We start from the raw sequence: 22,554 nt of genomic DNA on the forward strand, positions 1-22,554 counted from the left end.
CAGCAACTTATCTGTTCCCCTTCCCCCAATTCCCCAGCACTGTTCCCATCCCCCCAATTCCCCAATAAAAATCTTAATATATATATATATATATATATATATATATATATATATAAATATAAAGCTATTCAGTACTTTTACATATAAAACCAAGTCAGTGGTAAATGCTATTAATACGGGCAATCCTGTGGAATACCAAATCAGCATTGTGCTATTATTATTATTAGTAGTAGTAGTATTTATTTATTTATTTTATTTTTTCAACCACTTCAACTTAATGAAACTTGAGTAGTGAGCAGGGGTGGAAAGGGAGAGGAGCAGGAAGGTGATGGAGAGGAAGAAGGTTGAAAGGAATGGAGAGAGAAAAGGAACAAAATCATCCTCACTCCCTTCTCATTCTGCTTTAAGTGGAAATTCCAGCTGGGTTATTTCAAGAGGAAATTACTGTCAGTGGTAAAGATATTTAGGTGTAAATTACCAGAAAGATCTAAGGCAGAGTTTTCATCATTAAGAGAAGCCACAGTATCAGATAATTTTTATGTCTATCTTTAGAAAGAAAAGGCGAAGACCACCAAGGAGCATGCAATCTTGAAGAAAAATGATGTTCCGAAAACTGGAACCACATGGGGTAACCCCATTAATCACAATGCTTGCATGCAAAATCTGACAGTGCAATTTAAAGGAAAAGTTGCATTCGGTCCACATCATGGAGCAGGGAGTCCAAAGATTCTACATGTGAAAATGGAACAATGAAGCAAGCACTTTAAGTATAGAGTCCATGTTAAAGAATGTCTCGGAATTTGGTTTCAAGCCTGGTGGCGCATTCTGCACGATCCAAATTCCCTCAATTCACTCCCCAAATCAGAAACAGAATTTTTCTCCACAGAACTTCTCAGATTACTCAAGAAAATATCATTTCTGTCCATCAGAATGAAGGAAACAGGAGATGATGACACCAGGCCCCAAGCCAGATCAAAGCTGTCCTGATCAGCAAATGAGATTTTTTAGCCTGTTCCTGGATGAGTAGCAGATGGTTGTTTGGACTCTACAATGTTAGAGATGTCATCTTTATTTGGTGAGAAGGAGTGGGTATTGTTTAGGTCCCGTCAGGCTTTCCCTGAGAAGACCCACCACTTTTTCCCATCCTAAGCTCTTATTTCCCAATATTTCACATTTCATTACTTGAGCTGATTGAATTTTTTATTCTAGCCAGTTGATGTAATTCTTTAGGGAATCTCAGTTCAAATTGACTGTGGTTATAAGAGACCCTACAGTTAAGAGTTTCATAGCAACCCTACAGTTAAGAATTTCTATCTCCCTGATATCTTGTGATTTGTTTTATTTTGAAGGTGCCATATTGCCTCATATCTGTTAAAAGAGCAGATGAACGGATAGTTTTAAAACATAAAATGATTCTATTGTCTGTAAGTTGAATTTGTTTCTGGTATTGATTTTGATTTGGGTTCGAAATGTGCCAAAAACGCTGTTTCAGATACAGGTATGAGAGATAAGGAGAGAAACAAAATCTTATATGTGTAAATGAATAAAATAGAGGAAGCTGATTTATTAAGCACAGCAAAATAAAAAGGAGCTGAGGACCAATTAATGCTTTCTATGTTAACTGAAGTCACAAAGACTTGTGTAAAATTCAATCATGACTGACAAGTCCACACAAAATTCCACTCCCATGTTGCTATGAGAATCTATAAATGTGAAGGGCGAAAGTCAGGTCTTGCTTACAAATGTGAGATTGCTATCACCAATGAAAGATCCCAATTTATATCATTTTTGCAACTCTGTAATGTCCGCTCAGTGCTAGGATTGGAACAGAGGCACGCTAATTTCCTAAGTTGAACTGCTAAAGTCAAGCTCCTTTATACTCATTTTGTTCTATACTTTAAACGTGTATTAGGAAAAATTTCAAGGTCAGTTTATTGAGTCTCCAAACAAAACTCACATAAACTTGTAAGCAGCCTACAAAAATTATGTGTGTGTGTGTATGTATGTATGTGTGTATATATATATATATACACACATACATACATACACACATAATATATATATACCATATACTATACAGTAAAACCTTGGATTGTGAGTAACTTGGTTTGCAAGTATTCTGCAAGACGAGCAAACATTTCTATTAGGTTGGTGCAAAAGCAATAGCAGCTATTGCTTTTGCTATTGCTTTTGCACCAACCTAATAATACATTTTAACTTGGTAAATGAGCGATGTCTTGCAATACAAGTATTTGTTTCTGAAACAAATTATGCTCGCAAACCAAAGTATTACTGTACATATATTGGGTTGTTGGAAAAATCGTGATGCATTTTTGCAACAAAAAACAGAAAAAATATGTCATGACTTTTCCGACAACCCAATACATATATACATACATATATACATATACACATATTTGTATATATACACATATATACAATATACACAAATTATGTGCATATACACACACACACACACATACACACACATATATACAATTCAGGGGCTAAAGTATAGCTATTCCTCTGACAGAAGCTATTGCTATCACCAGCTACACTGCTTCTGAAGCTACCACCAGGAACAACTTGCAACAAGTTAAAGCAATGTGTAATATAGGATTACGCACTGTAATATGCAAATATATATAATATGTAAATGTATATAAAATTACATTTATTCACATAAGAACTCTGCAAGGAAGACACACTATTTATCAACTGGCTTAGAGAGACTAACCTGCCCAAGAACTCACAGCTACTGAAGAGCTGGCGCATGATAAAGTATTAAATCCTGAAATTGCAGTAAAAGAAAAAGCTGAGTAAAAGAAGGCAGTCATCTGCTCGAGCCAGGGTAGCAGTTCCAGACCACCAGCAGCAAAATGGCAGAACTGACCTTGACATCCAGCCAAAATCAGCAAGTAGGCATAGTGACTCTACTTTTGGCCACAATCAAAATCAGAACTTTTCAGGAACAAACTTTCCTTTCCTTTCCTTTCCTTTTTTTTTTTTTTAAATCCTCAAGGGGTTATGTACCAAACTTCCAAACAAACTAAACACATCTGGATTTGCTAGTCTGGATTTGCATGGTGAAGGAGAGCCACTATTTAGAGGGAAGGTGAGGAAGACTATTCTCTCTAAGGTGAAACTTGAGAAGAGACATAAATGGAGTGATTTCTGGTCTAACAGATGTCACTTCTCTCAGGAGAGAGTCCTGGTTTGAATGTCACAAAAGGTATAAGCTTGGAGAGTTTAGTACTGAGACTGTACCACAGGAACTAGCAACTCATATCTGCAAAGAGTTTTAGGTTTTTGTAAGAGGACCGATTATTGTCTGAGGGGGTTATGAAAAGGTCTCATGAAAAATAATAGCATTTCCCAAATCAAAAGGGGAAACAGAGACATGATAGAGTAGTGACTGCATCTGAATAATTAAATGGGTAGTGGAGGAGGGAAGGGGTGGGGGGAGCGGGATGTTTCTGCAAAAGGAAATGTGTAGCTGATTAGGAACATTAAAAGCAATAAGATAATTCCTCTACGTGGAATTGGTCACTCAGGCCAACCTGAGATACCCCAGGCAGCAAGTCTGTTTTGAACTCAAATGAATAAAACAACATCAGGAGAGGACTCAGCAGAGCATATATTCACTAAACCTTGGCTCACGAAACCCTTCCCAGGAGGGATGCTATGGCCCCTGTATTCCAATCACTGAGACAAATTACTAGAGGGAAAATTAAATCAGCAAAGCCTCAATGAGTCCCCAAAGAAAGAGAGAATTTAATGATGGGAGTGACTGGGGAGAAAGGGGAGCTTTATCTCCAAAAGACAATTTGGCAGAAATTTTGGGAGGTAGTGAAGGGTTATAGACGGGATATTTAATGGTCTTTGGCACCAAGAATCGCTATATGTACAGCTTTATCATGTAGCAAGATAGAAAATTGCCTATGCTAAATATATTGTCAAATACTCTTTGCCTCTTACCAACCTATCAGTCAAAAGAGTTTCTCTTAAAGAAATAGAGCACCTCTATGTCTTCCTGTGGCTAATGTAAAAAAAAAACTCCTGAAGCTTCCATCCTTCTCAATGTCTGATTAGTCATTTATGCCTAAAGACATTTAAGCCTAGGCTCTGGGAAGGAACATAACAAAGTCCTCAGCCTCAAGTAGTTTCCATTCTAGCATGAAAAACAGTCAATAAGAAAATGTGTAATTGTATGTTGGGCAGCTCTAAGGATGCTAGAAAGAAAATTGAACTGGGTAAGAGTAGAGCATGGTGAAGGGGAGCCACTATTTAGAGGGAAGGTGAGGAAGAATATCCTCTTTAAGGTGAAACTTGAGAAGAGACATAAATGGAGTGATTTCTGGTCTAACAGATGTCACTTCTCTCAGGAGAGAGTCCTGGTTTGAATGTCACAAAAGGTATAAGCTTGGAGAGTTTAGTACTGAGACTGTACCACAGGAACTAGCAACTCATATCTGCAAAGAGTTTTAGGTTTTTGTAAGAGGATTTTGTAAGTTTTAGGTTTTTGTAAGAGGATTATTGTCTGAGGGGGTTATGAAAAGGTCTAATGGCATGAAATTCAAAATAAGTGAGCCAAGTTGTGAAAATCAATGGAGAATTATATATTCCAAATATTTTTTTTTTAAATCACTGTGAAAAAAACTCAGAAGAGGCAAAAAAACCCCCCAAAACCCAAACAAACAACAAAAAAGCCCATTCTTTCATATAGCCCCATATTGGATACCCCCAAAAAGTATCCAGGGCATGGCAGCACATTGGTTACAAGATGTGCTTGGGCGGGGTGGGGGGTTGGGGGTCTGTCTGACTTTGGTTGGAATCTGGGCGCCACCTCTTACTAGCTGTGTTTCTCTTAACCTTTTAAGCTTTAGTTTTCTCATCTCTAAAGTGGGGAAAACACCCGATCTTCCTGCATTGGGGTTTGAAGATACAATGAGATGACACATTTGATATACATAGTGCAGTGTTAGGCACACATTAAAAGAGCAAATAATGTTATATTTAGCACATGTTAATAGAACTATTGGGTTGTTGGAAAAGTCATGACGCATTTTTGCAGTGAAAAACATAGAAAAAATGCGTCATGACTTTTCCGATAACCCAATATAAATATATGTCTGACACAGAATAAGATGCATTCAATATTGTTAATAAAAACATATTATTTCATCATATGGCTTTAAAATGACCAGTCACTTCAATTGGTTTCTATTTAGCTTACAGAAGAGCATCTCATTGTAGTAATCTTGATATTTTGGATGCTTCATTTGCTGTAATAAGATATAAGGCCATCCCTGATCCAAAGCAATTAAAGCATGAATGGAATACCAAGGTCCGCAATTGAGTTAATAGTAGTGGCAGGGAACCAAGAGACCTAGCTATGTTTTGAAACCGAGGGCAAAGTTTTCCTGCTTGCATACCATGAAAAGAAATTTTCCTGAGGACAAGTAAAATTTATTTAACAAAAGTGCTTTCCCAGAAGCAGAGAGGAGGGGATGTTTCTCTCTCCAGGATCCCCAGTAGTTGCCTTGGTTCAAATCACAAAAGTGCTCTGTGAATGAGGAATGACAATTGTGCTCTTCTGGAGAAGCTGCAAATGACAAAAGAAAATGAATGGCTCAGGGAAGAGAGCCCTGAGAACAAAGGGAGACGCTGCCATTCCTGTAACACTCAATCATGGATGCCACTAACAGGATGTGGGCATCTCCAAGGGACCAGCGGCGCCTGGTTCAAAGCCTGATGAAGAAAAGGTCCCAGGTGCAACACAGGACTATTTATCATTCTGACATCTAGAAGGAAAAGGGGTCACCTGCATCATAAAGGGCTGATGTTGTTGCCAACTCAATTCATGTTCAAACCGTTGTTAACATGTTCACGATCAAAGTGCCTTTCTTTATGAGGTGGGTGGAACAGATTGCAGTATTTTAATAGATTGGAAAAATGGAGGTGCTATGAGCACCTCTGTTCACAACAGCTGGAAAAACAACCAACCTCGCCTCTCAGGGTCCAGCAAGCTACACTGACTCAGGGAACAATACCAGCCACTTACTGAGCAGTGCATTGTGCTGTGTAAATACCTTACACTCAGGAAAATCTGTAAGGTTGGTGCTGGCTTTACCTCTATTTTACACATGAAAAAACCAAGACTCTGTGAAAGTCACTTAGCCACTGAGCAGTCTGTCTGAAACTGGAGACTACACTTTGAAACAGCTACCAAATTTCCTCTCTAATTGAGGATAATTCAGAGATTCAGGCAAAATAAGAGAATCTAAAAACAAGACACAGAAAATGACTAATAAGTTGCTGCCATGAAAATGGGAGAGATTAAATAAGAGGCAGAAATGAGTAAAAGTTAAATATATGGCGAAGCAGCAAAGGTTTTGATATCGGAAGCAGCAAACAGGGAAAAATAAAGTATAGGACTTGAATCGAGGCTATGCAGTCATGTTACCCACTTTCTCTCTCAAGCCCTATCCTGGACCACCGAATGAATCAATTTGTCCATCCATGGAAGAATCTTAAATGACCACCCTGTCATGGGGGTCATTAACAGCTACCACATAATCAGAGCACATAGTGATGAAGGGACCAGGTAGGTCAGATCTAGGGAGTAAATCTCAGAGCAGTGATTTTTTTTTTAAAGATTTTATTGGGGAATTGGGGGAGGGGAACAGCATTGGGGGAGGGGAACAGACAAGTTGTTGTTCTTTTGCTCTTCAGTCTAGTTGTGGAGGACATCACTTCACTGGCCCATGTTGGTATTATCACTGCGCTCTTCCCTGGTGATGCAGATCAGTCGCCGGCTACTGGACAGGCTTTTGGCAGCTCACGCCGGCTGCTGGCTGCTCATGCTGGCTGCCAGCCACTCACAGCTTATGGCAGCCCACTGTAGCCTCACTGCAGCCTATGCTGTCGCCAGTGACTCACGGCAGCCCATCTCCAGGTCGAACTCTTGTTCATCATCTTAGCTGTAGAGGGCGCAGCATCACTGGCTCATGTGGGATCCGAAACAGGGCCCTCCTGCTCAGAGCTGGCATCCCAGGCCAGCTCTTAACCAATGCGCCACTCAGCCGGCCCTCAGAGCAGTGATTTTGAGTTCTCCACATTGTGTTCTCCCATCTGGGACCCAGACAACACTTTCTCATCTTTGATATTTTGCCCATTGGATTATACATTTCTTTTAAGGAAGACAATTATGGAACTTAACAGTATCTTCCCCTAGGCAATCACTCTACAGGGATAAAGTGGACTAGCTGGGCATGTTTAGTTTGAAGCAATGGTGAGTTTGCCTTAAAACACCATTAGACTTGAGATGTACAAGAAGAGAACTCTTATTCCAGAGAGTTTCCATCAGGATTTTCATGATGCAGAACTGACTGATGTCACTCAGCACTAATAGACATGGACCATGAGTTCTGAGAAACAAGGTCTTCATATTTAAGAGCCAAAGGAATATTCCTAGATTATAACATTTCCATACTGACAGTAAAATATCACAGAGGATCACTTTCCCATTAAGAACGCTATGAAATTTCAAAACTTCTCATCTCTACATTTCCCCCTTTTATATTTCACTTTGTATTGCCGAGCTATGTTTACTGATGAATGATGGAAGTACTTAAAGGCAGACTCACATGTATATCTTTTAACCTAGTTATTTAAACTAGGGAAAGATGGGGTCAGATGGGATCGGAATATGGGTAGTTTTTATTTAAATCACTCTACAAAATGTCACTAAAGAAGGTCGCAAAAAGTAGCTGAGAAATCAAACACAAAAAATCATATAATAACCAGAAATCAATCCAAATGGATGTGGATAAAGAATTACATGAATGAGGTAGTATCCCATCACCTGTATTTCCACTGCCGTGAAAAAGACAGATGTAGCACTAGAAGAGTGATCCAAACCTGCGTCAGTCTATAAGGTCTCAAAGCAAAGTCTTGGCTCAATGCTAAAAAGTGTCAGGGAGAGCAGCTTTGCCCCACGTTAGTAAGACGAATCCCGAGACAACTTACAAAACCATGATCAGGAAAAAAGAAAAGTGCAAAGGTGTTTGAAATTTAGAATCAGCAGCACAGTGCTAGGCACACCCAAAGTCAGACCATTCTTGAGCACAAATGGGTCACGTAGTATGAAAAGCACTTTTCTTAACTTCATAATCTTTGTAATACCTTAATAAACTATGTACTATTAAATGTCTCCCTTGTACAAGGAAGGGCATTAAGACAGAAAAATTAAGATGTGTATCTGAAGTTATCCAGTTAGTAAATAGCTCAATACCAAATGAAACCCATGCACGCTAGTCCTACAACCTGAGCTCTTACTCATTTTACTGTCTGCATAGACAGCAGGGATGCTAGTAAGCAGGAGATCACACAGGGCTTCAGTACTTCTCATTCAGGCAAACTTTGTGCAGCAATATTAGAAAAGCACCTTTTGAACAAGTTTAGTTCATGCTAAATCAGTAGAGTCTAAATGGAATTCTGGGTTTTCTCACATAATTTTGTTTTTCACATGGAATTAGTTGTCCTTGGAAACTAAAGCACTGGAAACTAAGGCTCAGAGGCAGTGTGGGGACACAGGGATAGGGCATTGGGCTGAGAGGTCTAGAGTCTAGGCTCTTCTCCACCACTAACTCACCAGGTGAACATGGACCATTCGATTTGTCTTCAATACAACTGAAGTTTAATCGTGTCTAAGGCCACTTAAATGCGGGAATATAATGACCTGGGCAGGCTTTTTCAATGAAATGGTACCATTTTATAAGTACTTCTGTTGCGTAATCAGCTAATAGAACTTTCTATTTCCATATACTACGTGTGCATATAAATTTCTGGTTTTCCTTTTGCATGTCATGGAGAAAGATAAATAAATCATAACAGGCATGCAAACGGCACATACTATTTTTTTATCGTAGGACTCTCCACTGCTGTAGGTTGTGGCCAGTGTGGAAGAACACTCTTCCAGGTACCAGGGCTTCTTTCCACTTTCAGCTGTGCTGCTGATGGAGATGGTGTAGATGCTGTTGGTGTAGCCGTCACAGGAGCAGTGGTCTTTGCTCCTGCCACCATTTCCTGATGCCCACACAAAAACAGAGCCAAGACCTCGTCGCCCCTGGTCACAAACAGAAAAAGTTAAAAAGTTAAATGAGAGAACACAAGGATCACAGACTCTAGATGAAGAGGAGATCAAAATCAACAAGACAGAATCAAATATCTGCAGGAGAGGTATGATGTTATTTTAATAACATGCTGGATTTAAGCTATTTTTTTTGAGGTAAGAGGAACTGCTTTTAGAAAGTAAAATAATCCAATGGACAGCATGGGGACTACAGTTAATAACACTGTAGTATACATTTGAAAGTTGCTGAGAGAATAGATCTTAAAAGTTCTAATCACAAGAAAAAAATTGTAACTGTGTGGTGATAGAAGTTAACTAGACTCACTGTCATGGTCATTTCACAATATATATAGATATCAAACCATTAATGGTACACACTTGAAACTAATAAAATGTATATGTCAATTACATTCCAACAAGAATGAAACTAAAATAATCCCTTTCCTATGACATAGCCATAGAAGTAACAAGAAGACCAATGATGACAACAATGAGCTAACATTTATTAGGTACCTACCATGAACCAAGCACAATTCTAAACGTTTTACTTGAATTGGAATGAATTCTTCTAATAACCCTGTGAGAATGGTACAGTTTTTTTTTTCCATTGTACAGATGAATAAATGAGGTATAGAAGTTATAATGTTTCTAAGATCATATAGCTAGTAAGTGGAAGGACAAAATTTTAACCCAGTTAGACCCCGGAGTTGTATTTTTATTAATCATGAATTACTATATCATGCAATCTTGCTTTAAATATTTATATCCACCATGAAGGGGGTGCTATTGTGCACCCTCACTTAATATAATAAGGAACATGAGGTGTAGAGAAGTTATGTATTTATTCTGAGATCACACCGTCAGTGAGTGGCAGAATTGGGTCCTATATCCTTCCTTCTAGAGCTGTGCCTTCCCGAGCATGGTGTGGACACTAATTACTAAGAGATATTAATGGATGGTACCAGAAATAAAATAATTTCAGGATCATAACTTTGAGTTAAACAAAATTAAACAGGTTTCCTTACTGCAGAACTTAAAGAGTTTTTAATGTGACAATATAGATGGACCTAGAAGGCATTATGCTAAGTGAAATAAGTCAGAGAAGAACAAGTATCATATGATCTCACTTATACGTGGAATCTAAAGAACAAAATAAATGAACAAACAAAACAGAAACACTCATAGATACAGAGAGCAAACTGATGGTTGCAAGATAGGAGAAGGTTTGGGGGGCTAGGTGAAAAAGGTGAAGGGATTAAGAAGTATAAATTGGTAGTTACAAAATAGTCATTGGGGTATAAAGTATAGCATAGAGAATATAGTCAATAATATTGCAGTAATTATGTATGGTGCCAGGTTTATTGAGGAGAATCACTTCATAAATTATACAAATGTCTAACCACTATGCTGTACACTTGAAACTATTAATAATATAAAATAATATTGCATGTCAACTGTAATTAAAAAGTAAAACTTCAGATATTAATTGCTAAAAAAGGTGACTATTGATTGTAAAACCCCAACGGGGGGTACAATCTGAAATAATTTCTAAACATATTTGACCATAGATACTTTCTTTAAACAGACCCATAAAGTTTTTCTTACACAGCTAGGAGATGGAGTCACATTCTTTGTACCAAACCTTGTCATAAACTAAAATAATCAAGAAGAAAAGTATAATAGGTATATTGAAGCAGAGTGACCATTTGGTTCTATAAGATAAGGTCTTTGGGAGAAAAAAGAGAAATAAGCCAAAGTGAAGAGTATTTCTAGGAAGAGCTGAGTCCTTGAGAAATATTACCATTTTAAAACTAGAGGGCATACTGGAGGACACCTAGGCCAAATCTTATCATTTTGTAATCAGGAAGTGAGAACCAAAGTCACAGAGCTAGTGATGGCTGAGACTCTTTCTTCCTTTCAGGCCCAAACTTTCTGGTCTTAGATACAGGTTAAAGTATTTAGGATGTTGTCCTGGAATTTCTGGAAAAAGAGCCAAGAAAAGAGCAATGAAAAAGAATCTGGAGTATCTGTGATAAACTGTCTCTGACCTCAAATCCTCACAGAACAGAATGTTTATGACATGATTTGACTGACTTGAGCATTGATTTCCTTTTGTCATTCAACATGGAAAAATGCAACATGATTACACAAGAATGGGAAAAATTCATGGAGAGAAGAAACTTCTGGATTCTGTTGCTCTAGACCGCTGTGTCTGGTTTACCTTCCCTCAGTTTCCTATCAAAATATTCATGAAACATAGAAAAGGATGTAAAGATCACTAAGCCATCATAAACTAAGCATTATATTAAACACTTTGTGAATTCTAGAAGGAATTGCTCCTTACCATGGTGTAGGTGCGATTGAAAAACTCTAGTGGCTGACATATCTAGACCTCAGAAATAGAACATTATAGCAAGAGAAGGAAGAAGGTTCCAGTTCATCACCAAATGTACCCTCTCTATCACATGCTCAGGGGCTGTATTATAGGCATTACGTAACAGGTCAACAGAACACACGAGGTAATGAAAAAACCCACCTGGTTTAAACAACACTATAACAGATAATAGATTAAGAGCCACAAAGCAATGATAAAGCACACATGGCACAATCACATTTATATATCTATGTAAAATTATGATGGTGCCTGTGTATAAAATTCAATGAAAAGACATTTAAAAATGAACTCAAATTTTAAGAATATTTAATAAGGAAATATTAAAAAAAAAGTCCAGAAGACACTTTTATGTTCACAATGTAGTGACAAATGTAGGATACAATATAATATGGTTTCGGTTTAGGAAAAAAATGTTTGTGTATGTAAAGAAGTTAATGTGTGTAAGTTATATGATAAAGCTACCATAAAGTGATAATGTGACAGAACTTATTCTGTTTGGTCAGATTAAGAAAGACTTCTATTTTCTTTTTCATACCATCCTTCTGTAACCATGGGTGACTTTTATCAACAAACACATTTATTTCTTTATTAAGAGGAAAAACACAGAACTGATTCTTGGGAAATAATTTTACTTTATGATCAAGAGGGTTGTTACACAGAGAAGGTCCACTGTATGAGTGTATATTAAAAACAACATAGGCTAACATTTATAGAAACTTATAGCACTGAGCACTGTCCAAACATTATTCGGCACAATTTGAGTCTATAGCATCATCATTTTACAGATGAGCAAACTGGGCTTCAGCAATGCTCACTAATGCCACAGCCAGAGCTTGAAATCCAACTGCAGCCAAAGCCTGAACCCTTAACCCTTACAGCAGTCTTCTGTTGGGCAAAAGAAGGCTGTCTTATATTTGCTATTCTATTTTTAGCCAAAACGCCAATGTCTTCACTGAAGCTTGGCATTAGTATCTAGAGCAGACCAGCTTCCAAGTTCTCTCCAGACTTGGTAGCAGAATTAGAACTCAGGACCTCTCCCGAGTGTCCTCAAGGGGAGGGATATAGGTTGTGACCCCAAAGGGCCCCTAGAAATCCCAACCTGACAAGGATTCCCTCAGAAATATGACCACAAGTCATTCTATTCTGGCACTATCAACAGATGACACAACTCTGGGGGAGCAATGACATTGCTAAGGGGTCCTTTAGAGATCCACTAGGTTGTGGTAACAGTGGTTTGATAGGATAGTGGGTTGTTGGTGCCCTGGAAACATCCTTTCTAGACAGAGGTGACGTCCTTGTATTAAAGAGATAATCTGAGGTGATTATTTCACAACTGGGCACAATGAAGGGAAACCCTAAAGGACAGTGTGGTGTCAATAACCCCCCCCCACCACCACCATGCCTGCTAGGAGTTGGGGAGAGGGGAGTCACTGGAGCTGGGGGCAGAGAGACTAACAGGAGTTTAGAATCAGTCAGGGGACACACCAACCCATATTGGCGCTGCAGGGAGGGGGCCAGGGGAGTATAGACTGAGACCCTGCCTCCTTCTCTCTCTCTCATTTCTTGCCAGTGCATCCCACTGGCCAAACCCTATCAGAAGCCAGGGGACATGACAGCTCCTAGGTAGAGGCCATGAAGATCGGTATCCCTCAGCATGGAGCACATGGAGAGAAGAGGATTGGAGATCTAGAGGGTCGAATGGGAGACACCCGGCATCATCCTGAAGGTGTGTGAAGGACTGAAATGGGTCCCCCACCTCCAAATCCATATGTTGAGGCTCTAACCCCCAATGTTAACTGTATTTGAAGATAGGGCCTTTAAGGAGGTAAAGTTAAGAGTGGGGCCCCAACCTAATAGGACTGGAGTCCCTTACGAGAAGAGGAAGAGACACCAGGAGTGCCCCACAGAGGAAAGACCATGTGAAGACACAGTGAGAAGCTGGCCATCCATGGGCACGCTGAAAAGAGATGTGTCACCAGGACCCAAGCATGTTGCCACCTTGATCGTGCACTTCTAAACTTTTAACCTCTAGAACTAGGAGAAAATGAATTCCTGCTGTTAAAGCCACCTAGTCTGTGGTAATCTGTTATGGTAGCCCGAGCTGACTAATAAAAGGTAAGAGGAGGAGATAAAGGGTGGACTGCCCCCCAGGGAGGCTGCAGAATATACAGATGCTGCTGTCATTCTATCCGCGAGGCAATCTGACCTTTATGCATGTGTGTATGGTTTATGATTAAAGACCCAGAAATAAACAGACTGAATTTGTGGGCTGAAAATGCATAAAGACAGCTGCTAAAGATACATGGGGTTAATCTGAAACAATTAGCAATTCAAAGATTTATTTAGTACAGATGCACAGGGGATTTTCATTAGTGTGCAATAGTCAGAAAACCAAAACATATGTGGTTAAACAAAAAATCTGGAAATTTCTCCAAAATTCAGAGTAATTTAAGAACTAAACCATAATGTGGGATGTAGAGAGAAGGAAGGTGGGCAGAATATTGTAAAGAGAAAAGAATCTTGAGACATCTTTTCCCCAAATATAGGAAATAAAATTTTCTAGTTTGGTAAAGTACTGCGATTGCAATTGGTTATTTAAATATGGCTTTAAATGAGAAAAGAAAAAAAAATTCCTCCAATTTATTTGAGTGCTAAGTTAAAAGTTAGTAAACTTAAGGCAAAATATATTGTGAAATCGACACAGGACCCATTCGACCAAACTCTAAATATTCTCTTTCATTGTGTATCTAATTGTGCATGTGTTTCTTCTTATGTATACCCTACAAAAATCAACTTATAATACTCCATAGAATTATTATAAAAGGCTGGAAAGGAACTGGATTTTCTTGTGGTTCAGGAGGTCAAACATGGCTACTTTATGCTGGATTACCAATTAAATCATACACCCCAAGCCAGGTTTTAAGAGATATAGAGTTTGATGGAGCTAAATTGCTTTCTTTAAAATGCTGTGATAATTTTTCAGCCAATGCAGTAAGATTTTATTTGGTATTTTAATATTACTTTCTTCTCCCAAATTGCTTAGAAAGTATTTTTAAAGGGACATGAATAAGTGACTGGAGACTTCTTGCAACACAACAAAGAAATGTGACTGGATACTGTGCTAGGTGCTTTCACATATATTAGTTAATTTAGAGCAATACCAGCAAGTTATATATACATTTTTACAGATTAGAAAACTGTACTATTAAGTAACAGGCACACGATTATATGACAAGAATGTGGTGGAGACAGGAGATGGAGACCTCAACAAGTTTGATTAGAACCCACATATCTGTATGTGTCCACACAAAGAGAGACAATAAAACAACTTTCACTTAACTGTGATATCTTCCAAGCACAGCCTGAATACCCAGTTGACCAAAGCCCCTTATTATTATGCTTCCAACCTTTATATGATATTTGTCCACTCAGTGAGAAAAAACCGCAGCCATCTATGGAAGCTCTTCCATACACAGCTCACAGACAAAGGGGCTTCAGGCTAGAAGAGGTTGGAGGAAGACAAGGACACCTATGACTATTCAGCTGCTGAGATATGAAGGGAGAACTGTTCAGTTTTTTAAAGCTCAAGGACATTCTGATTAGCATTTCCCAAATAAATCTTGTTCTGTAATGGAGCAGGATTCATTGAAAGAAATAGGTCTGGTCTAGAAACATAATGTAAAGGCAAAATAACAAGAACAACATCAAACTTTGAAAGGTATTTGTAGCTCTCACACAAAATGTTTGTTCCAGATTCTAAAATGTATATTGCTATTTAAAGCAATACTTAATAACTCTTTGAATCATTATCATCAATAACACAGATGATTCCCATGAAAATGAAAGCCTCTTAGGATGACCTAAAAAGTAATCAGAAAAGATATATAATACGTAATTGAAAACAAATTAGAAGATGGTCACACCTCCATTTTCAATCCCTTGCAAGAGACACTGTTGTTACTTGGTGGGAGAAAGTCATGCACCCATTGGGATGCACCAGACATCTTTGGGGAAGACCATAGTAAATCCCCAGACTGGTTCCTTCAATCAGTTCATGTGGGAAAGATGGGGATGGGAATAAGGAATTACATGAGATAGAAGTGGACCCAGAGAATAAAGTGGGCCACTGCCCACCAAAACCCAAGGGAACTGAATGAGACAGATATGAGATGTTTTTAAAGGAGTATAAGGAGACATGGCCTCTGAGAGTTAGGAATCAGCATCTGTTAGAACAATCCATGCCAACGTGCTAAATGTGCCAGGCCACAGTACCCTCACCTGGAAAATAAGTCTGCCTGACTCTTACTTTTATGATCGACTCCACGAGTTGGAATGCCTGAGGTTTCACTTGAAGAATATACCGGTTTCACTTGATTCTACTTCTGCCCTCAGAATATTTAATTATTGTGCTCTCAAATAGACTAAGGTAAACAGGAAATACTTCATGTATTTTAAAACCTATCTGTCATTAATTATGGTTTATGTGACGATTTGAGCACAGCCAACAGCTTGGTCATTCCATTTGTTTCCAAGTAAAAATTCCAGGATTGAAAATGCTTAACAATGGAAAGCAACAGCTTCTCAAAGACGATTTCAGCATGCAGCCAACACACAGGAGAGGGTCCTCCGCCAACACCTGCTCATGTACAGCCTTCCATCGGCCCAGTGCCTCCCTTCCTGCTGTTCTCAATCTTTCTATACCTGCCTTAGTGTGTCCACTACCAGAGCTGCCCATGTGGCACGAAACCAGATTTGGAGGAAGGGACTGTCTGAACATCCACAGGTTGACTTACAAACAAACTCTATGATAATGTCTTCACCATTCTCATTCTATGGTACTTACTTAGCCTGTCAAAAGATGGTTGATGAGGAAAAAGATTGAAAAGACAAATGCCGTTATCTTTTTCTAAAGTACTAAAAGTGAAAAGCAAAGAAGTCATTTGTAAAGAGTAATGTAAGTCTCCCCATTTTTGTCTTTCTGCCTTTTCTCATGTGATAGGACTTCACTCTATTCCCTTCCTCCCCATCGCAACTTCACCCATCTTTTCTGCCCCACATTAGGTTTTCTGTATTCTGATTTGCTGTGTACATAATAGGTTTCTAAGCCATGTATATTAAGCAATTTTTTATGTTAGGCTTTTTAATAATACACTGAAAATATTAGATGCAGTTATTAGTGATCATGTTAATTTTACCACACACAAAGGAAAATCCATTTTATATGCTTCCAGAGCAGTCGACTTCTGTTTTAAAGGAACAGAAAGCCTGACAATAATTATGGGATCTGCTGGTGGTGACAACAGTTGCAAGCATTTCTGTTAAAATGACAAAATATTAAATGCCACTTATAACCTCCATTTAGGGTCTTTTTACAATATCATTCATGTTCTAGCACATGAATGAGCAGCATGATGCACTGAATTTAAGGAACCTAAAGGTAGCTTTAGCTTGGTTTTCTAGAAGGACTCTATTTCGAGTAATGGGGCCAAACACTAAGTATAAAGAATAAATAATCTATGCTGCAAATGCAGAGCTCCCCCACAACCAGGTTCTTACTTTATTGTGTGAATAGAAAGAAAAAAGAAACAAACAAACAAAAAAACAAATTGAGTTGCTTATCCACCGTATCTGCCAGGATATAAATTCAGTAGAGCATCAGTGAGGCAAAGGCTCGGTAACATTAATCCTGTTATCAGAGCTGCCCTTTCTTTAGAAGGGGTGACACTGAGAGCTTGCAAGCATGATACAGCTCCTTACACTTTATCACCGAAGTGCACAATTGTGTGACCCCTGGCTTCTGACAACAGTATTACAACAGTGTAGATTTCTTGTTCTTTGTTTATTTTTAAAGTATCGCTGAAAGAAGAAAATCAGTCTTTCATGGAGAAAGTGTAGAACAGCTAGTAAGAAATAAAAACCAGGTGTGTTTACTAATGGAAATAAATATGCTTTCAAGCAAATAATTTTCCTATTAACCTTTAGATATTCTCTACATTAGAAATGTCACATAAGAAAACATTTAGAGCCATATAAAGTGCTATGGATATTATTTAAAGCTGGTCACCTAAGAGGTTCGTGCAGTGAAACTTTACATTTTTGCATAGGGAAACTAAGGAAATGAAGTTAGCAGGGCTAGGACTGGATGGATACAGTCTCACCTCAACCAGTGCTCATCCCAATGACTAGCACTGACACTGGCTGCTTCTGAAAATGCTTCACAACATGGGTTCGGGAAACACTGCTAAATTAACAGTAGTGAATTAGAGGGAAATAACCGCCCCCAGCGCAAAAATAAAAAACAAAAAACAAACAAACAAAACCTTCTCCTGCGCTATCTCATTTGCTAAATCAACAATGCCCAAATAATTGTCTGCTTTTAGGATTCTATCTCTAGTCAATTCATATTGGTCAATTTTTTCTCAGACCTTGTTTTCCTCACCTGACTCACGGAAGCCTCAGCAAGACACAGGGTATTTACTTCCGGTCACTACCACAGTCCTCCAAGCTCTGAGCCCTGCCCAAGCTGTTCTCCAACAGCGTGGGGACTACTAATGCTGGTTAGGAGGAGGAGCATGCAGATTAGGTGTCTGATTCCTCATTCCAAGCCGCTAAAAATGTACATGTTAATCTCATATGCTCTCTGAAATAATCACAATCAATAACTAACAGCACCAGCACAGCTGTTTTGAGTACAGCAATGACCCCATTATTCTCATTTTGGGGAAAAAAATATATATACCTGCCCAAAGTTTCTACATCTTGGGTCATCCCAGAGCAAAGGCAAAAACGTCTCAGACTTTCAGGAGAGCCAGGTTTATGAAATTGAGAAGGACATTTCCAATATCAACATTACTTACTTATTTTGGAACTGCCCAGAAAGATACCATCACATTTAAATTTATATCAAGGAGTAGAATTTGAAAAATGCCTTTCATAGAGAATAAAAACATTTATTATCAAAAGGGGTATGAAAGGAATGTATTGTAAATGTTTGAAAGGCACTTGGAAAGGAGAAGAGAGGGGTGCTCCAGCAATAACGAAAAGTTTATACTCTTCTCTAAGTTAGTTCAAGGTAACAGAATGCCTCACCATGGACTGGTCCCAACTGCCAGCTCCACTCTGAAAGGGTAAGCACCCTGCCTCTCCCTAAAGCCCACCATGGGGTTTGGCTGTCACAGGCCTCTGTCCATGGTGAAATAACCTTGACCTTTTTTCTGGAGTAGCTCATAATATACAGAAAATCAGCCCTCTACATTTTCTTCCCATAAACACAATCCTGACTAAACGCAAACCATACTTTGGAAAAAATTACAATTGATATGAGGCTTACATTGTTTACGAGACTCTGTGGTAGCTACTCTGGGGCCCTTCCTCTGAGGAGGAGGCCAGCAGTTGGACTGAGCACTTTACATGTGAGATCTCTGTCAGTCTTCACGACAGCTCCATGAAGTATTATCATAACCTTTTCTCAGGGAGACGGAAGCTCTCATAACTTAGTCACCTGTCCCAGGTCAAAACGCTAGAGACTGCAACTTTAAGGCCAGTACGTTCTACATCATCACAGGCTGCATCGAGGGATGAAGAGAAGGAGGCACTGTAGTGAAGTTCAGAATATGCCAAGTCAGTTGTCTGGATGATATATTCTCCAGGAGATCAGAGAAGAGAGAGGTCTCTGTTGCGGTGTTCACTTTCATGGCCATGATTACAGCAACCATTGGCTGAAAACTGCACAGACTGGTCCATAGGGTGGACCTGACAAGAGCCACCATCACACCGAGCATGGTGGTGAAGAACACAGGCTTGGAAGAAGACAGAAACACGTCAGAACCACAGTCATGCTTCCTCATGGCCAGGTTACCTGCTTTGCCAAGAGTTAGTGTCCAAATCTATAGACTAGGATAGGTGAGGATCATCCCTATGTCTAACTCAAGTGGCTATCAGAATTAAAAATCATGTTTACAATCCTGAATATTAAGTTTGATTGTTTTCATCTTAAAGATGAGGATTGTAGGCTCAGGTTAAGTGAAAAAAACAATCTGCTATAAAAGCCATATATACTTTTAAATCATTTGATACTATCAACTCAGTTTAATTTATCCTTGTTTATTACACAGTTGGCCTTTCTTTTCTGGTTACTGCCATGTTTTGTTGTAGAAAATTGATCTGTCTGTCTTCCCCATCAACTTTCTCAAATCTATGTTCAGAATCACAGAAACTCAGGATTGGTAGGGACCTTAACTCGACCTAATCCAATTCCTGTATGATTTTATATCTTCCCTCTAACAGCAACATTCAGTCTCCAGTGATAAGAACTTCACTTACTCCCCAGGTGGCCCAGTAGAAACTATAAATAGAACAAAACAAACTTAAAGAAAGAGGGCTGATACTGATATCTGGCTAATCCATGAATAGAACAGAGGGATTTAGAATGGAATTTGCAAAAGTTAGTGTAAGCTCTTTGTAGAGTTAAGAATGACTCTCTAAACAAAAACTAAAAAAAAAGGTGACAACAAATATTTGATATTTGCACTTATACAAAGCTAGAATAGATTCCCATAAAAATGGGTCATAATTCACAATAACACAGTAATCTAAATCTAATACTTGGATATCAGACATCTTTGTGAAGATTACAGAATGTGAAACTGCATATGTATTTATAACATCACATTTCTTTGTTTCCAAAATGGATAATCTTATATCGGGTCCACTTGGCAAGCCACTTCATAGCTTTGTTAAAATTCTAGACACAGTGTTCCATCAGCATATAGTTAGATTCTAAGAGAGGATTTTTCAAAAAAAAACTCAGTTAAATTCAATTTTCATTAAGTGGAACCAATATTAAATAAGCTCCCTTGTTTATCTTTGCCTACCCATATATCATTCCCAAGTTTTACAACATTTGCCAACTAATTTAACAGCAATCTGTCATTTATTAAAATGCAAACTGGTACCGATTCTACTACAGCTGGGTGTATATCAGATAAAAACATATCCCTCCCAAGTGGAATTGGTTAATTTTATTATGATTATTATAACTGCTTTTAATATACAAGCTCATTATACCCTTTCTCTCCCATCCTGGTGAACATATGCCTTTAATTTAAGGGTGGAGAAGTGTGTAAGTGTGTGTGTGTGTGTGTGTCTGTGTGTACATCTGTGTACGTCTGTGTGTGTGTGTGTGTGTGTACGTCTGTGTGTGTGTAAGGGACAACGTGTGATTGCAAAGCAACCTTGTACTTTCAGCAAATATTCCAAATATCCAATTAGTTGTAAAAATCTGGTAAATTGAAAGGAAATTGATGATGAGAAGGGGATATACTAACCAGAGACTTCACAAGAGACTCAACAGCCAGGCATGTGCCAATAGATATTCATCAAATGCCCTGTTTTCAACTGGACCCCTAAATAGAAGAGCAGAGTGAAGATAGAATAAAGGACACAGTTCCGAAAAGGAGATTAGGGGCCAGCGATTCTGATTTCACCTACTTTTGTTCCACATCCTTAACATTGGTTCTGTGTTGAATTCATCTGAATGCTTTAATCCCAAAGCCTAAAAAGCTCAAAGAAAAATGACCTGAAATTGAAAGTTTACTTGTAGAGAAAATGGCAAAGCAGAGTCTATAAGCTGTGTTCATATAATATCTCAATGAGGTACATGATTTCACCAGATAAAGATTAGGATAAATGCCAAGCCAGTATTTGTTATGTAGTGGGTACTTAAGAAATGGTTTTTGAGTAAAATAATAAGGGAAGTACTGATAACCTTAAAATAAGGTTTTCTGATTATGGGAAAAGGAAAAGATTTGACTCCAAAGTTTTATATATTCTCATTTTCTAAAGGATAGTATTAAACACACTTAACAAAAAATCGTAAAATACTGTGAGTGCATTAGATGCCTGCTGCTGAATATAAAATGCACCAAGTATTATTAACGTTTAATAACCCAAATGGGTCAAAGGCAATGACTGCAAGGCAATGAGGCTGCACACAATACGTTTTGTTATTGTGTGCTGCTTAGTCTGTCCTTCTTACTGTTTATCAATTCTATTCCCTGAAAGGACTTTGGGAGTTTGCTTGCACTTTATTCAGAACATTTATTCATCATTACACGGTGAGCTCCCCAAAGAGAAGTGCTGAGTGTTATTCATCTTTCACTGTCACCTAGCAAAGTGCCTGGAATATTATAATCACCCAGTGAAGGTCTCCTGAATACAACCACAAATGAATGAATAAAGAATCTGTCAAATAAAACTTTAGGCAACTTGCTTCTTATTCTGACACCAAACCTTGGGTCACCTATATCTGAAACACTGTCAATTGATTCACTCATTATATAAAATTGTTTTCCAATTTAGAGCTGCCTGGGTAGATGAGGCCAAGAGTTGCCCCTGAGGGAAGTCCTTGCCAGCCATACCAAGGAGCCAGGCCAAAGGATCACCATGGTAAGTGGAATTGTGTCAGTCTGAATGAGAGCAACTTTTCAACTGTCTTTTCCTAAGATGATAAGAAAGATTTTGGTTCTGAGACCCCTGGCAAAATTGTGAGAGACTTATGTTCCCTCCTAAAAGGCTTAGAATGCTCCTTGCTGGTCGCAGGAAGCAGTGATGAGTTTTGAAGTGAAGACAAATGACAAGATTTACATATAAGAAATACTTTTTTGGCTGCAAGTGTTCATGCTGATTTGAAAGCTGAAGCTCAAGCTGGGAGGATGGAAGTTTTGGAAGCACGCGACTGCCAAAGCCTATATGAGAGATGCTGGTTCTAACTGTGAGGACAGGAGGGCAGATTCCATAGACTTTTAGAAAGCAGTAAAGAAAAACTTATTGGATGACCAGGATAGGAAAAGACGAAATCACAATTTCTAAGAAGAGAGAATGGGTGAGTGGTAGTAACATCCACAAGTAAATAAATACATACAGAAAGGTTGGTAAAAACGACTCGACCATTAAAATTATTCCAAGTTCTAATGTTAGGACGCTAAAGGTATAATGAGTGTAACTGGATTTTCATAAAGTAGCT

The 22,554-nt window shown here is 38.5% G+C and overlaps 1 protein-coding gene across 1 annotated transcript in view; it reads right to left on the bottom strand.

Moving 5' to 3' along the window:
* PCSK5 (proprotein convertase subtilisin/kexin type 5) overlaps positions 1 to 22,554 on the bottom strand; it is a 451,676-nt gene that overhangs the window by 249,495 nt on the left and 179,627 nt on the right. The window contains exon 8 of the mRNA XM_019630362.1: positions 8,918 to 9,130. Within this exon, the coding sequence (XP_019485907.1) occupies positions 8,918 to 9,130 (213 nt within the window). The remainder of the gene's footprint in view (positions 1 to 8,917; positions 9,131 to 22,554) is intronic.

The sequence above is a fragment of the Hipposideros armiger genome, unplaced genomic scaffold (genome assembly GCF_001890085.2).
Source record: "Hipposideros armiger isolate ML-2016 unplaced genomic scaffold, ASM189008v1 scaffold_903, whole genome shotgun sequence".
Taxonomy (NCBI): domain Eukaryota; kingdom Metazoa; phylum Chordata; class Mammalia; order Chiroptera; family Hipposideridae; genus Hipposideros; species Hipposideros armiger.